This window comes from Rhea americana, unplaced genomic scaffold (assembly GCF_003343005.1).
Source record: "Rhea americana isolate MKP2758 unplaced genomic scaffold, rheAme1 scaffold_171, whole genome shotgun sequence".
NCBI classification, from domain to species: Eukaryota; Metazoa; Chordata; class Aves; order Rheiformes; family Rheidae; genus Rhea; species Rhea americana.
This window is the reverse complement of record NW_028185828.1, coordinates 13,000-24,226: the sequence shown is the minus strand read 5'-3', so window position 1 is coordinate 24,226 and position 11,227 is coordinate 13,000. Positions and strand designations below refer to the sequence as shown.

The window sequence follows — 11,227 nt, the reverse complement described above, 5'->3', positions numbered from 1 at the left end:
GAAGCGCAGGGGAGGGCGAGCGCGGCCCGCGGCCCCCGCGCCTCTGCGGGCGCCCGGCAGCCCCGGCGCTCGCCGCCCCGGGGGGGTTTTGCAGCTTCCTCCCGGAGGCGCCCGGCGGGGGCGGAGGGCAGAGCCCGGGGCGCAGCCCGGGGTCCCCGCTCCGGCGGCGGAGCGCCGGGCCGGAGATCCTCGCGCCTCCGGGGCAGCGCCGGAGCGCGGCGGGCTGCCGTGGAGCTCCTGCCCTCGGAGAGGGGCGAAGGGAGGGCGGGAGGAAGGGGGGGAAATTCCCGACTTGGAGACGGTTCGAGCGGGAAAAGCACCGGCCGAGCGCGCCGAGGGCCCGAGGGGCTCGCGGCTTCCGTCCCTCCGGAGCAACTTCCCCGCCGCCGGAGAGAGGCGCGGGGTGGGAGGGCAGCGGCGGGCGCGCAGCCCTGCCGACCGCCGGCCCCCGCCGGGGCCGAGAGCCGCCCCCCGGCCCGGAGCGGGGTCTCTCGGAGAGGCTCTTCCCGCGGTGGGGCTGCCCGCAGCCCCGTCCCCACGGGGGAAAAAAATCCACGACCGACCCTCGCCGGAGCCGCGGCGTCCCGGAGCTCCCGCGGCTCCCGGCCCCCGGCGCCGCCGCCGCTGCCTCCCTGGCACCAGGCGGAAGCAAGGTGGGAGAGCGAGGAAAACCCTCCGCTGGCTTCCCTTGATGAACTGAGCTAATTTCTCTCTTAATGGTTAGCTAGCGAGCTGAATGCGAGGCTTTCCTCCTGCACAGCAAACCCGCTCCCACACACAGACAAATAGGCTGAATATTTAATTGGAATTCCTCACACCTACAGGGTAAAGCCTTGTCAGTAGAAATATAGCCCATCGCCAGCTGGCATCCCCGCACTCCACCCACCTGATCGCTTAAAAAGAAATCCCTCCCCGTCCTCCCCCCGCGCTCCTCACCCACGGCCCGCGCTGCCGCTCGGCGCCGGAGCCCCGCGAGCGCGCCGGCCCGGCCAGCGGCTTGGCACGAGCTGCCCGGCGCTTCGCCGGAGCCGGGGCCGAGCCCCGGGGATGCTCAGGGCCCCCCGGGCCAGCGGTGGGGGTCCGGCGATGGCAGAGGGCAGCGCGGGCCCGCGTGGGGCAGCGGGACGCAGCCCGCCCTACCTGCGCCCGCCGGATGCGACGGCTCTGCGCTGAGCATCGCCAGGCCCTCGGGGCGCCCAGCCGGGAGTCGTGCCCAGTGCTCGGGGCTTGCGTTGAGCAGCTCGCAGCTCGTGCCCAGCGCTCGGGGTCTGCACGGGGCAGCTCGCAGTTCGTGCCCAGCGCTCGGGGAGTTTGTGCCCAGTGCTTGGCATTTGCGCTGGGGAGTTCACATGCAACGCTCAGGGTGTGCGTTGGGGAGCTCGTGCCCAGCGCTCGGGGTCTGCACGGGGCAGCTCGCAGTTCGTGCCCAGCGCTCGGGGAGTTTGTGCCCAGTGCTTGGCATTTGCGCTGGGGAGTTCACATGCAACGCTCAGGGTGTGCGTTGGGGAGCTCGTGCCCAGCGCTCGGGGTCTGCACGGGGAGTCCATGCCCAACGCTTGGCATTTGCACTGGGCAGTTTGTGCTCAGGGATTGCACTGAGGAGCCGGAGCGGGAGAGAGCAGCTCGTGTCGGGGCGCGGAGGCCGCTGGCGGGAAGGGGGCAGGAGCGGACGGAGAGCCGGGCTGGGAGGGGAGGGATGCGAGGAGCGAGGTGGAACGGCTGCATCCCGGGCAGCGTCCTGCCGAGCGGCGCCGGAGCCGGGAGCATTGGCCGAGCGCTCCGGCGCGCCGGGGACTGAGAGGGACGGGGGCTCGGGCCAAAGCGGCGCCGTCCGGCCTCTGCGAGCCCCTTGCGCCCGCCGGCTTTGCAGAGCTGCTTCCAGCCAAGCGCCCAGGCCCGTTGCCGGGATCAGAGCCCGGCACGGCGCGGTGCCTTCCCCGCCGCCGCGGCAGCGCCGGGGCTCAGCGCCGCCGCGGGGGCATCGCCGGGGAGGCGACGGCGAAGTCACCCGAGGAGCGACGGCAGACCCCCCCCGCCGCCCCCCTGGGCCGAGGTTTGCAGGCGCAGCCCTTTGCAAAAGCCCCGGGGCGGTGGGGTGGACCGCAGCCTGCGCCCCGGAGGAGCAGGAGCAGGAGGAAGAGGAGGAGGAGGAGGAGGAGGCGAGCAGGGGGTCGGGGCCCRGGGCGCGGGGAGGCAGAGACCCCAGTTCCCGGCAGAGCTGCTCTTCTCTGCTCTCCCCCCTGCTCCCGCGCTCTCCCTCCGCGCCGGCCCCCTCCCTCGGCGCGGCCGCCCGCTCCCGGCGGGGACCCCCGCTCCCCCTGCGGGGACCCGCAGCYGTCGGCGGGGTTTTTTTTTCCCTCCTTTCTTGTTTTTTTAAAGTTTCCCTGCATCTTTGTCTTAACGAGCCAGGTTAAATATTCTGTAATCAGTGTAATAATACACCTGGACTTGTTCGCAAGATATCTGCCTTTTGTACTGCGACAGGACATTAATAGTAATTATTCTGCTTTGTAATTGGAGCTTTAAATACTAATTCAAACAGCCAGAGGAAAACCAATTAGTGCTAATTTATCTCTATGTGTTTTGGAGAGCCTGTGTCTGTCATACTGTGAAGAAATAGGTTGGTAATTAGTACAGTTGGGTGGTAGATAGAAGTAATTATCAGATTCTTTCATGTTCTTTAAAGGGGAAAAAAAAATCTGAGGGCTGCGTGACTCTCCCTTTCGGAGGAAGTTTGCACCTCGGAGGAAGGCAGCGCGGCTGCCGGCTCTGCCTGCACGGCCGGAGCCGGGGCCCCGCCGGGCCGCGAGCTGGGCAGCATCCGCCGGGATCCATCAGCGGCCCCCGCGGCGGGTCCTTCGCTSCCTAAGAGCCCGGCGGAGTTACCTAGGCAATAAATAAAGTGCACAGTTCCAGGAGGGAGGGAACAGAGTCTTATTTTGCTTAAACGGATTTCTCCTCCTCCCCTCCTTGCCCCTTTTATTCCTGCCAATTTAAGATTTTTGTTTAGGGAAAGAAAAAAAAATAATAATAAGCAAACGCTAATGATGGAAAAAAGCACATTTTTTTTCAAGGGAGAGAAGAAAATGCCATTGGAAGTATTCTATGCGAAGAGATGCYGGGGGGCACAATATATCAAAGAAAAAATAATACACCCAGGTTAAAACTAATGATTGCCATATAATTAGATGTGAACCATTGTGCTATAAATGTGTATTCTTCAGCGTGCTGTGATTTTACTGTAAAAAAGAGAGAGAGAGTGAGCGCGCGAGAGAAAGAAAGACAGAAAAACACAGAACCCAGCAACATACTATAAAAAGAACTCTGTTGACTTTTCTGCTGTTTAGTATTCCTTGCCCGTACTCCCCCGGGAGTATGTAATTAGTGCTTTATGAAGAGTGCATTTAAAGCAGTTTAATATTCACCTCATTCAGTCTGAAACAATGTGATCACTGCTTAGACAAATCACTGCTCCTTACTGACATCCTCTGTCAGTACATTACCTCTGAAAAGACCTTTCAAGAGGCTTGGATGTTAATTAGTTGTCTATCATGTATAAACAGAGCAGTGAGCAGAAGGGCTGCACCAGGCCAGAGACACCAAGGGAAATACTGGAAATACTTTTTTTTTTTTTTTTTTTTTCTTTTCAATTCATGGCTCCGTCGTCCCCGCACCCTGGTTTGCTGGCTCTTGGCGGCGTTTGGCCTGCGGAGGAGAGGGGAGGGAGCGGAGGCCGGGTTTCCCCGCTGCCGGGGCGCGCTTCCCGGCTGGCTCAGCCGGCCCTGCTCCGCTCGGCCGCCGCCGAGCCGGGCTGGCCAGGGAGTGCACCCCGCTCGGGCAGCATCTTAGCTGTGCATCCCAGCCTGCATCCTGGCCCCACAGCCCAGCCTCCATCCCAGCCCCACATCCCAGCCTCCATCCCGGCCCCACATCCCAGCCCACATCCTAGCTTGCATCCCAGCCTGCATCCTGGCCCTGCATCCCAGCCCGCATCCTGGCCCCACAGCCCAGCCTCCATCCCAGCCCCACATCCCAGCCTAGATCTTAGTCCTGCACCCCAGCCCTGCATCCTGGTCCTGCATCCCAGCCTGCACATCCCAGCCCACATCCTGGCCCTGCATCCCAGCCTGCATCCCGGCCCCGCATCCCAGCCTCCATCCCGGCCCCACATCCCAGCCTAGATCCTAGTCCTGCATCTCAGCCCACATCTTGGTCCTGCACCCCAGCCCTGCATCCCAACCCACATCCTAGCCTGCATCCCAGCCCACATCCTGGCCCTGCATCCCAGCCTGCATCCTGGCCCTGCATCCCAGCCCACATCCCAGCCCGCATCCTAGCCTGCATCCCAGCCTGCATCCTGRTCCTGCATCCTGGTCCTGCATMCTGGTCCTGCATCTTGGCCTTGCATCCTGGCCCTGCTTCCCAGCCTGCCATTATCCTGGTCCCAAATTCTGGTCCTGCATCCCAGTCTGGCATCTCTACTCTTCTTCCTCGTCTGCATCCTGGTCCTGCATCTTGGCCTTGCATCCTGGCCCTGCTTCCCAGCCTGCCATTATCCTGGTCCCAAATTCTGGTCCTGCATCCCAGTCTGGCATCTCTACTCTTCTTCCTCGTCCTGGATCCTCGTCCCACATCCCAGCCCTACATCCTGGTGCAGCATTCCTAACCAGCATCCCAGCCCCATGTCCTAATCCCACATCCCCTTCCCTGAACTCTCGGAAAGCGCCGCTGGAAACACCGCTTCCTAAGGAGCCGGCCGGGCCGCTCGCGGGGAACGTGCTGCAGCCGCAAGAACCTCACTGCGTTTGAGCATATCCACGGGGCAGGGGGGAGCGGGCACCCGGCGCCCGCCAGCACCGGCACCTGCACCCGCAGGTTCAGGGTCTAATCCCGGGACYGACTCCGGTTCAGTGACTGAACGTGCTGAACGAGCTCTTCTGCACCTATAAAATGTGGTTACTGACACCCACCCACTTTTCCAACATGCTTCAAAATGAATGGCTGGGAAATACTATAGGAAAACTAAGTATTACTATTTAAAACAGAGCTTAGCTTAACATAGTGGTTTTACCCAGTAAAAAACTGCCGCAGTTAGCTACGGCGCTCACTTCATCACTGCTGACAAACCGCTCCGACTGCTGCCGCGGTGCGGGCTGCCTCGGCGGCAGGGCTCGGCCCCGCCGGTGCCGGGCTAGCCGGGCCCAGGGCATACTCTGGGCAAAGAAACAGCAGATTTGGCTTCCAGGTCRTGGGAATGGGGCTGTGAATGAAAAAAAAGGGGAGATCAAAAATGCAAAACGGTTGCTGTGAGGGGCAAATAATTCAAGCAAAGGAAAAAGMGCACACAAGACGATCCACTCAGCTTGGGAATTTTTGCAATGTGTTTTTTCAGTGTAAAGAAACAGAAGAGCTGGAAACGTGTTTAGGGTTGCAGGTGGCCTGGTTCTGCGTCCGGGGCGGGTGCACTCGAGGTTTGGGCGCGCGGGAGCCCTGGCCGTCTCCGGGAGGGYGCCACGCTCGCCGGCCTGGAGCTGCTCCGCAGTGGCCAAGAGGCCACGTTTCTCCCGGTGCTCTGCGGTCACCTCCCTGTGCACAGCGCCCCGGGCATGACGCCCCCTGCAAACCCCCCCATGCACAACCCCCCGTGCATGACCCCCACGTGCACAGTGCCCCAGGCACGATGCCCCCATGCACAACCCCCCATGCACAACCCCCCGTGCACGATCCTCCTGCACGATCACCCCTGCACAACCCCCTGCGCCCAGCGCCCCGTGCCCAGCTCCGCGCGCACCACGGCTCGGCTGCACCCGGGTCCCCGTGGGACGCCCTCCCGCGCCGCCCCAGCTGGCTCCCAAGCCRGGAGCTCCACACCCTCCGGATTGGGTTTTTTTCCCCTTTCTCTCCCCTTTCCAACAGCTTCCCTGGTTCTCTTAGTCATGAAGGTGAGGCACTGACAGACATAGACATCAAAAACAAGAGGTGATGAAACGCCAGGAATAATTAAGTTGCACTAAATCACTGGGCTCTGGTGGCACCGCGCCAAAGCGCTGAGGAAACTGGAGCACGAAGTAGCCGAGTTATTATTAATAATCACCATCRCCATCACGAACAACAACCTATTTTGCACCGAAGGGGTGGGGAGCACCCAGCCGGCCTCCGAGCCCCGGAGAGGACGGAGCGCGGCCGCCGCGCGGGGAGGAGGCGGGAGAGACGGAGCCGATCCAGCCTCTATTTCTCCGTCTAACCTGATGTTTCGATACTCCCCGGGGGGAGCCTCGTCCGAGCCGAGCGCGCCGGCGGAGCCGGAGCCCGTCGGCGGGCCGAGGACCGCGCCGGCGCCTGCTCCGCTCTCGGCGCGCGCGGGGCCCGGCTGCCGGCAGCGCGCTTGCCCAACCTGGCCAAACCTGCGCCCAAGACCACCCTCTCTTGGGCAACGCTCCTGACTCAAGATCCCACCCCGAGTCGCGGCTCTTACAAAACAGCTCCGTGCGAACAGGTTTCCCCACGGATCCCTCTCCCAGCGAGCGGAGGTTTCCTGCCTTCCCGCTCCTTGCAGCCCGCCCGATTCCCGAGGGGAAGCGGAGCGAGCGCGGGGAGCCGCGCCGGCGCCCCGGCTCTGCGGCGAGCGTGCAGTGCTCAGTTCCTCCGCTGATAAACCGGGAGCTGATCCCTTATTTTAGGGCTCGCTCGTTCCCAGCGAGCAGCCCCGGCGGGCTGACACCCATCCGCAGCACGCGCCGAACGTGACCCTGAGCCGCTTGGGCAGCCGCGTCGCTGCCGACCCCGTCCGACCCGCTTAAAAATGCAATTTTCCCCTCTGAGCGAGCGACCCGCCGGCGCCTTGCACGGATCCTGCTGGGATTTGCAGGGAAAGGGTCTCCGGGTTACGCGCGCCGGCGGGGCGAAGCCCCCTGCGCCCGCGCAGCCCCGGTGCGCGCGGGGCTCGGCTGCCGTTTCGGCGGGCAGGCGTGCCGTGCCCGGCCGGCCCGGCGCGTGGGCGGCGGGTTCAGCGCCGTCCTGTCAACACTTGAACGCGCCGAGCATCACTCACGGGGCATTCTGCAAGAAACCTATTAAGTTAATTACCGCGCGCGTGTGCGTGTGCGTGCGAGCGCGAGCCTGCGCGCCGCCGGTGCGAAAACCCGGCTTTTTCGGTTGCGAGGCGCGCCCGCGGCGCGAGCCCCGTCTCGCCTGGCTGCGGCGCCCGCCGCCGGCACCTCCCCGGGGGGCCCAGCGCCGCCACGGCCCGAGCCCCTGCCGCGCGCCGTCGCTCGGGCAGGCCGAGGGCTCTGCGGCGGGCGCAGCCGCCCGCGCACGTCCCCACGGGCGACGTCGGGTTCGGGCTCCGCTCTCCTGCGCGCAAAATGAGGCAATGATCCTTTAAATGCCCGAATTAGGCAAAATTTGGTGTTTCTCCAAGAATCCTCCGGAAATCTGCTGCTGGAAAAGCCAGCTAATCTTAAAGCTACACGCCTGCCGAGCAAACGCGTTTTCCCCTGCGAGGACGGTAGAGGCCTGGGATGGAAAAACCCTTTTCGGTCCTTCCAGCCCTCTCCGGCCAGTTCAAGCTTGATCCCCGCACCGAAATCTCAGGGGCTTTGCTCACGCCTTAAATCTCTCCCTCCTYGTTGCATGGCGCCTTTCTCCGGATTTTTTGCTCGGAGCAGCGCCTTGCAGGATGCAGCATTCCTGCCGTCCCTCGAGGGGCCTGAGCCCCTGTTTTACGGCCCGGAAAGCGCGGCCAGCGCGGGGGCAGAGCGCCCGAGGCCTCCGGCGGGCCGGGCTCCCGACACGTCCCCCAGTGCAACGAGGCGCCGGGCGCCCCTGCAGCGGGGGCCGCACGGGGCGKTTGCAAGGCGCTGCCGGGGGGCTGCCGGGGAGCACGTCGGGGCGAAGCCGGCGCCGGTCCTCCCCGCCGGCGGTCCTTCGCTCCCGCGCCAGCACCGGGCCAGCGGGTCGGGGTGACTCACCGGCAATCCAGCTCCGTCTCGTTGCAACACCGCGCGGGTAGAAACCCCGGGCAGCCGCGGAGCCCGGCATCCACTCGGCTTCCTAACACACCCCGAGGTTGCTATCAACATCCGTATTGTTATTAGCGATTGCATTCATCGTTTATCACCCGGCTTTACAACAGAGGCCCACAGGCTTGGAAATGGGGTGTAGCCGCCCCGGGAGCGATTGCAACGCCGTCCGAAGGGTCTTTTGGGTGCGCCCGGGCAGGCGGCCTGGGATCTCGGTTACCCCACGGCGAGCGCCGCTGCGCGCCCTGCTCCCGGTGCGCCCGTCCGTTCCCAGCCARTGCAAACGAAGGCAGAGCAGCGCTGGGGCGAACGCAATCAGGGCACGTACGGCAGTTTCCACATGCCAATTAGTCAGGTTTAAATCACCCTTTTATTGAACTGGTGCAATTTGCTTGCTTAAGTGAGGCCTGACACTTACCTGCCAGGAACCTGGGAGGAAAGAGTGCAGCAAGAAAGCAGGGAGGAAAGTGTGGGAAACTTTCAGTTTTACGGCAGAAACGTGCAGGAACCGCGCGGCTTTGGGAGCAGCCCGGCTCCYGAACGCCTCGCTCGGGCCCGTGCCGGCGGCGGCGAGGGTGGGCTGCGGCGGCGCCGGCGCGGTGGCAGGGCGCTGGGAACCCGCCTGCCTCTCCCAACAGCGGTGCTGAAGTTCCCAAACGGCGGCGGTGTCACAACAGCCTCCGCCCGCCGGCCCGGACCCCTAACCTAGATAAGGAAAGATGCAGATAGGCAAATTGTGGGACCGTCAGGAACGCCTCAGCCGGGCAGGTATCTGTCGGTCGCTGCAGATCCACCCTCGCCTGACACGGGGCGTTTGGCTCCCGAAACGCCCACCGCTGCCTTGCGGGAGAAGYGTAGGAGCCCGATGAAAGCGGCTCTGATCTCTCGCCTCTTTGCAGCGCGCCGCTCGGAACAGGTTAGGTTAAGTGCAGCGTTTTGTCTCTGCTGCTTTCATGCTCCTAGATTAAAAATTTTGCCAAGCGCCAAACACCGAGGTGATTTATGTTTATTTTGCTCAGTTAATAACCCGACGGCGTGTCCTTCCCTGGGGCATTAGGGCATATCAGACAAACATTAATTTAAATTACAACTGTGCCCAATATTTATTTTTTAATATACTTTTATGGTAGCCTTCCGCATTTACAGCTATCTAGCAAAAAGGCAGGGCTGCGGAYGTGGCTGCTCCCCGGGAAGGTGCAACGCCCCGGGGACCCCGGGGACCGCGAGGACCCCGGGGACCCGGCGAGCCCCAGGGCCAGCGCTCGGCGCTACCGCGGTGKGGTGTGCCGGGGTGGTGCCGGGGCCGCGCCACCCGCGAGCGTGCAGCTGCCGCTCGGCTCCCGCCTGCCGCCCGGGGTCCCACAGGCCATTCCCACGTCCGCCTGTCTTTTTTTGTCCTGGGTGAAAAGTCTATTTAATCTGTCGGAATAGCGATATTTCCACACCCCGCTGTCTCTCCCTGTATTTTTCAATTTCTACCCTTTCCCTTTTTTGATGGAGAGAACAAGACGTGGACATGCCAAGGTTTAATTTGGTGGCAGAATGGCCCTGGCATAATCAGATGTGACGTTTATCACAAAAAACAATTAGCATGGTGCGGTCTGACAGTCTCCTCCAGGCGCAGAAATCCAGCTGACGGTGATCGGAGGATCAACAGAAGGGCGGCTTTGCCCTCAAAATGATGGAGAGCGCTGCCCCCCCCCTTGCCCTGCAGACGGCCGGAAAGCGGAGGGGCGCCAGGGGAATTCGGAGCAGAAGGAAAACTCCGGGTTCCCACCCGGGCTGCTCCCGGCCCGTTTGTAAATCCCGGCTGCGTTAAAGGGGTCACAGGGAACGAGCGAGCGGGCGGGAGAGCAGCACCCGCTGCCACCGGCTCCTGCCCCGGCCAGATGCTGCTCCAGCATCGTGCGCAGCCCGGCGCAGCTTCCCCACTCCCGGCGTGGCAGCCGGCTGCATGGCACGGCATGGCACGGCACGGCACGGCACAGCGCAGTGAGGAGAGGAGAGGAGAGGCCAGGCCGGGCTCCGGGCCGCGGGGAGCAGCGAGCTCCCTCTGGGAGCCAAGCCCAGCAGCGCATCCCGGCCCCGCTCGCCCCTTCGTTCGGGGCACGTCCACATCTGGATGTGACGGGGGGGAGAATCCAGGTGGAACGGGTGTGCACATCTGGATGGAGCAGGCGGGCGCATCCGGGTGCAGCAGGCGGTCCCATCCGGATGGAGCGGGCGCCCGGATGGAGAGGGTCTGTACGTCTAGGTGGGGCTGGCGTGCAGATCTGAACGGAGCGGGGAAGCACATCTGGACGGAGCAGGCAGTCCCATCGGGGGGGGGGGCAAGCGTGCACATCTGGATGGAGCAGGAAGGCACATCCAGACGGAGCAGGTGGTCCCAGCTAGACGAGCCAGGCGCGCACATCTGTGCGGAGCAGGCGCGCACATCCAGATGGCTCGCCTGGTCCCATCTGGGTGGAGCAGGTGGGCACATCTGGATGCAGGCGGTGGTCCGCACACCTGCCGGGGGGGGCATGCCCATCTGGCTGGGCCAGGCACGCACATCTGGACGGAGTGGGCATCCACATCTGGCATGGAGGTGCACCGCTCCTCGGTGTGCCGGGACCACGTCCGGCGAGGCGCGGCTGGCAAGACAAGGGACGCGGAGCCGCTAGTCAGCGCTGAAAACCTTAGTCATCGTGTCGCTGTCATCAGGATATTTTTGGCTCCGTCTGCCAAAACGGCGAGGGCGCCTCGCCGAGCCGATCGCCGGGGACTCCGCGGGCACGCGGCTTGYGGGTGAACTGTGCCGCGCCGCGCGCTTCTCCGGCGACGCCGCGGGCGGCTGCAAAGGGCGAGGGGATGCCGGGGAAATGCCGCTGCCCGGCCTGAAACCACGAGCTCTCTGGAGACGCTCCGCGACGGGAGGCGCTGCCGCGGGAGCGGGGAGCGGGGAGYGGGGCCGACTTGCGCGCGCGGGGGGCTCGCCGGCGCCTCACCTCCCGCTTCGTGTCGTTTCAGGGCGCCGATCTGAGGGCCGGGAACCCCAAAGGCCACGTGCTGGCAGGTGAGCGCAGCCCCCGGGACGCACCCGCGAGCAAAGCTTTCCACGGATTCAGCTCGCAGCGTTCGCTTCGGGACCCCCCCCCCCGCCAGTCCCTGGGCTGCCGACGGGACGGAGGCGCCCAGCACCGGGGATCTGCAGCCGGAGCTCGGCT

The 11,227-nt window shown here is 64.0% G+C and overlaps 1 protein-coding gene across 1 annotated transcript in view; it reads left to right on the top strand.

The window, feature by feature from the left end:
• Positions 1-11,076, top strand: part of PEBP4 (phosphatidylethanolamine binding protein 4) — a gene marked incomplete at its 3' end in the record, with an annotated part of 36,554 nt that extends 25,478 nt beyond the window's left edge. Inside the window, exon 5 of the mRNA XM_085301010.1 lies at positions 11,031-11,076. Within this exon, the coding sequence (XP_085157136.1) occupies positions 11,031-11,076 (46 nt within the window). The remainder of the gene's footprint in view (positions 1-11,030) is intronic.
• Between the last annotated feature and the right edge of the window lie 151 nt (positions 11,077-11,227).